Source organism: Cynara cardunculus, assembly GCF_001531365.2.
Source record: "Cynara cardunculus var. scolymus isolate 2C chromosome LG 16, CcrdV1, whole genome shotgun sequence".
NCBI classification, from domain to species: domain Eukaryota; kingdom Viridiplantae; phylum Streptophyta; class Magnoliopsida; order Asterales; family Asteraceae; genus Cynara; species Cynara cardunculus.
This window is the reverse complement of record NC_037543.1, coordinates 20,520,409-20,526,174: the sequence shown is the minus strand read 5'-3', so window position 1 is coordinate 20,526,174 and position 5,766 is coordinate 20,520,409. Positions and strand designations below refer to the sequence as shown.

General features: G+C 34.2%; 1 protein-coding gene across 1 annotated transcript; it reads left to right on the top strand.

Moving 5' to 3' along the window:
- Positions 1-1,071: 1,071 nt before the first annotated feature.
- LOC112529885 (UDP-galactose/UDP-glucose transporter 4-like) lies at positions 1,072-5,166 on the top strand. Its single transcript, XM_025141312.1, has 7 exons — positions 1,072-1,261; positions 1,826-1,854; positions 1,963-2,164; positions 3,188-3,430; positions 3,512-3,613; positions 4,193-4,300; positions 4,939-5,166. Exons 1-7 carry the CDS (start codon positions 1,133-1,135, stop codon positions 5,164-5,166), a joined length of 1,041 nt encoding a protein of 346 aa, XP_024997080.1. The 5' UTR covers positions 1,072-1,132.
- The last annotated feature ends 600 nt before the right edge of the window (positions 5,167-5,766 follow it).

Sequence of the window (5,766 nt, the reverse complement as noted above, 5' to 3'; positions counted from 1 at the left end):
GAACCGTCGATTAAAATAAATGTGAATTATAGAACACGAACACGTGCGAAACCCCAATGTCAATATTGCATTATGATCAATTGTGATATTTTCAAATTTGTAACTCCCAATTAATTATTTGGGAGTTACATAAAATGACAAATTACTTAAATACTCTTGTATTTAATATATGAGTTACATTTGAATCAAAGAAAAAGATGGAATATGATTGGTTGAGCATGGTTAATATAACTAACACAAAAAAATTGGTTAGTATTTGAACCAAGCACGCTCTCTCTCTCTCTATATATATATATATATATAGAGAGAGAGAGTATATTTCAAATGCAACCATGTCCATTTGTACAACCAATGCAACCATGTCCATTTGTACAACCAATGCAACCCAATCAATTGAAATATTTATGGAAATAATGAGAGTTCATTTATTATGATTTGATTATTTATGGAAAATAACTATGATTAACTAATTATGGTCAATACTTTATATTAAGAGAAACAATCTAAACTTTTATGAAATCATATATTCATCAAGTTAAATGGACGGTTGAAATTGACTTGTACTAGTTGTACAAATGTAAAATGTTGCATAATAACTCACCTCATCTCTCTCTCTCTCTCTCTCTCTCTATATATATATATATATATATATATAAAGAGAGGGGGTGGTGGGTTTACGTGAAAACGACTTGTTTTTTGCATTTGAAACTTTATAACAAAACATTATAAAGATAAAAAAATTAAACATAAAAAAAAACACTATAAAAATTATCTTCACATTATTTTACGGTAAAAATTTTAATATAAAAAATTATTCCCATTCTCTTACGAAAACATGAAGTGTGTATATATATATATATATATATATATATATATATATATATATATAAAACCTCCCACACGATTCTCCTTCTTCGTCAGCCTCTCTACGCATTTATAAACCCTTCCATTCCTTTCCTTTCCTTCTTCATGTGTTCTTGGTTCATCGTTAACGTGATCGAACCGAATCACTCTCTTTTATCAATTCCCCATTCTCTCTAAATCTTAAACGTGAAGAATCCATCACATTTCCCCACCCAATTCCTGTAAAATTGATCCACTTTTTTTCAAGCAAAAACAGAGCAACACACAAATGAAGAACAACGAAGAACAAGCTCGATCGCTATTTGGTATTTCTCTTTCTGTTAGACCCAAATGGCAGCAGTTTCTCATCTGTTCATCTGGGTTTTTCTTTGGCTACCTCGTTAATGGCGTCTGTGAGGTGATTTCTGCAAAAACCCTTGTGAAATTTCTCAATAATTTCCAAGAATTAGGGTTTTATTTCGCTAAATCGAACCATTTCCCCTCTTTTTTCTGGTGATGGTCTACAGAAATTCAAGAATTTGGGTCTCATTTATTGGTTTAATTTTGTAATCTTGATTGAAAAATTAATAAATTTAATTGTTTTTAGACTGTTTTCTTGATCATATTTATGATTCCATGGAAGATTTTGGGAATATTTCGGCGAATTTTAAGATTGTGTTAGGTTTTATTGACAATTTCTTAACAAATTCCATTTTTTTTAATTTTAGTTAATTAATTAATTTCTATTTTTAGTATTTTAATCAATGTATTAACATTTAATTTATATTTTTTAATTTATTATTGAATTTTTAATCATTTAATATTTATGTCATAATCTTTATTTTATGGGTAAAGTTTTATTCCTATCTTGAATGAATAATTTGAACTATTCTATTGCCTTTGAGTTCAAAAGCAAGCAAGGCTTGAATGAATGATGGTTCTAATTCTAACCATTCACATGTGAATTGTGATGTTTTTATAGGAATACGTATATAATCGGCTTCAATTCAGGTGAGTTTTTCGCTTAACAATGAATCCGAGATTCGTTTTTCGTTCGAAAGTTTGAGACTTTATCGAGTTTAGCTTCGAAGTTTTGATCTTCGCAACGGTTTCTTGTAGTTACGGGTGGTACTTTACGTTCGTTCAAGGATGGGTTTATCTCGGCTTGATTTACTTGCAAGGGTTCACCACGAAGCAAATGGTGAACCCGTGGAAGACTTATGTCAAGCTCTCTGCGGTTCTTATGGGTTCTCATGGTCTAACCAAAGGGTCGTTGGCTTTCCTCAACTACCCGGCTCAACTCATGTTTAAATCTACCAAGGTGCGATCTTGAATTCTTTATACGCTCTACGTATTGTTTGGTTGTATTGAGAACGTGCGTAACGTGATGCAGAGTAGGATTAACGGGAAAATCGCGCTTACATATTGTTTGGTTGTAGTAAAAACCCTGCATAGCTTGATGTGGATTATATCAACGGAAAAAGAGAAAAATCCCAACTCAAAACGACTATTTCCCGTGTGAAAACGGTCGTATCTTGTGGGTCATGTAACTCAAAACGGTCGTATCTTGTGGGCCCCACACGTAACTCAAAACAGATCAAAAATTCTGAAACTTTTGAGTTGGCTTGTTTTCCTTTCCCTATTGATCCATGAAAGCGTTACTAGGGGTTGTTTGGTTGATTTTCCATCAAGTCCTGTATGGATACAGTTGTCTATGTGGATTAATTTGTGTAGATTGGAAAGGTCTTTGTTTGTGAGGGTTTTTTCATAGATGAAAGCGGTGTATTTTTTTAACTCGAAAGAGCAGGTTCGGGAAAAACTTGGTTTTCTTCATAAAGCTCCCCTTTAGAAAGCTTACTGAACAAACCACTTTCTATATCATTAAACTACTATCGAACAGTCATGAATAGCTTACCGGATAAGCTGTGAGTCTCATTAAGCTTGTTAAGCAGCTAACGAACATGCCTTAAGTTCCATTAAATTGTTGTTTGTTTATTATGCGGAATACCATCCAAATGAAAAAAAATTACCATTTTACCCCTTATTGTTTGTGTTTTCATTAATCTCATGTTTTTTTTCTCCTAAAAAAGTTGACGATAAAATGGATCGACCAACAATAACCCGAAAATGCTTGTGTAACGGACGATACAATTGGCTTTCCATATCCTTATGAGTTCGTAGATAGGTGTAAGCTTGGACCACGAAACCAAACCAACTAAGCCAAACCGGTTTGTTCAAGTGGGCTTGTGGTTCTAACCAAAACCGAACTAGGCTGAACCGCTTACACTCTTAACTCCATATGCCTTTTTATATGGTTAATCGATGAATGTGTTGCGTTTTTCAGGTTCTTCCGGTGATGATAATGGGGGCATTTATTCCTGGTTTAAGACGAAAATACCCTCCTCACGAATACGTGTCGGCATTACTTCTAGTAGTAGGACTAATCCTATTCACTCTAGCTGATGCAAATACTTCCCCTAATTTTAGCATCATTGGAGTTCTGATGGTATCTGGTGCATTAGTTATGGACTCTTTCCTTGGGAATTTTCAAGAAGCTATCTTTACCATGAATCCCGATACAACACAGGTGAGATTTACACGACTTAATGCAAACTTCCGTAGAGAAAAAAAGCGCTTACCGTTATTTTTGTTTCGGTTTCTTGTGAAGATGGAGATGCTCTTTTGCTCAACCGTTGTCGGTTTGCCGTTCTTGATTCCTCCGATGATTCTGACCGGGGAATTGTTCAAAGCTTGGAGTTCTTGCTCTCAGGTAAAGTTTAAGGGTGCGTTTGGTACAGACAGGACAAGACACAAAAGGACAAAAATACCCTTTTCAAATTAAAACCCTAAAACCTTCCGGAGTTCTTTCACCAAGGGGTGTAAAGAAGTCGAGCTTTTAACGAGCTACTCGAGCTCAAGCTTAATAATTCTCGACCTTGAGTCGATTTCGAACAAAAAATAAAGTTGGCTTAACTTAACGAGTCGAGCTACATAACACCAATATTCGACTCAACTCGTTTGAAAGCTCGATTAAACTTTACGAGTCGAGTCGATCCATTCGAGCATATACCTTTTTGAGTCAAATATATTTATATATTTACAAATTATATAATCAAAATTGAAAGGCATCTAGCTTGAGCAACTAAATAAGTTAACCGATCTCGAGTTCGAGCACGACTTTGAAAAAGTTAATCGAGCTCGAGCTCGAGCTCGAGCCTGATTTTATTTTCTCGAGTCGAGCTCGAATAACCTGCTACTGGACCTGACTTAACTCGACTCGTTTACACCCCTAATCCGATCAACGATCACATATCTAACGTTTTTCAATCTTTTCGCTTTGTGGGTATAGCATCCTTACGTCTATGGCGTGTTGGTTTTCGAAGCAATGGCGACATTTATCGGCCAAGTTTCGGTTCTTTCGCTCATTGCCATTTTTGGAGCAGCCACCACTGCCATGGTAACAAGCTTCTCTTGAAACCCATATCTTGTGTTGCACATTTATACCGAAATAAATTTTATAAGACCCAAATATGTCTAAATGTCCTAATAGATTGCTTTATAGGATAATGTACAAATGCTTTTGGACATCCTAACGAGTTTTTATGATACTTATGATCACATTTTAATTTGTAGGACACGTTTTGTTTCAAAACTGTCCTAAAAAACTTGTTACGACGTCAAAAAACGTCATATCAACTTATTATAACATCTTTACATAGAACATACAATTGTTTGGTTTCGATAAACTTATATATCACTCTATTATGATATGGGTTGGGTTCACGTGAGACCAACATGTTTCCGTGAGATCCGTGAGACCACTTTTTTGCACTTGAAACTTCATAGCAAAATGCTGTGAAGTAACCTTCACAGTGTTATTGCTGTGAAGGTTCGTTTTTTTTTTTAATTTCACAGAGTTTTGCTGTGAAGTTTCAAGTGTAGAAAAGTGGTCTCACGGGTCTCACAAAAACAAGTTGGTCTCACGTGATCCCAAGACATTGTGATATTTAGAGATATACGAGTGGCAAAAAACATGAAATTCCCGTATGTGTGGTGTACTTTGTGTTTCTGAACTTGTACTATATCTATCGATAGATCACAACAGCAAGAAAGGCGGTCACTTTACTTCTTTCGTACATGATATTTACAAAACCGTTAACGGAACAACATTGTACCGGTTTGATTATGATATCGATGGGCATTGTGTTGAAGATGGTCCCTGAAAATAAACCGACGTCTGTAAAGATCAACGAGGTTTCGCCTTTATCGAGCAACAGGAACCGAATGGAAAATGATGAGGAGGATCAAAGGCCTTTGGTTTGATAGATTTGAATGTTTTTCCCTTTGTGTTTTGCATCTTTTGTTTTATTTGTATTTACAATCTTTTTTGAGATAGAATTTGTGGGTATGAACAATAAAGATGAATGCATTAAAGGGTTTTCTTTCTTTGTGATAAATAAGCTTTATATATATATATATATAGAAAGAGAATTGAGATAATGTGAGACCAGCATGTTTTTATGAGACTCGTAAGATCATTTTTTTACACTTGAAATTTTACAACAAAATGTTGTGAAAGCAACCTTCATAACGTTTTGCTGTGAAGGTTCAATTTTTTTTTACCTTCATAGCTTTTTGATGTAAAGTTTCAAGTGGATCTCACGAAAACAAATTGATCTCACGTGAACCCAACTCATAACTTATAACCTTGAATTTTAAAATATCTACATAAATAAACTGTAACTGATACTTAATAAGTTGTTTTCAAATTAAATCAATATATATATATATATATATATAGAGTTTGTTTCAAATACAACCTGTTGCATTTGTACAATCAATGCAACCCAATAAATTGAGATATTTATGGAAACGATTAGAGTTCATTTATTATGATTTGAATATTTATGGAAGATGAGTATG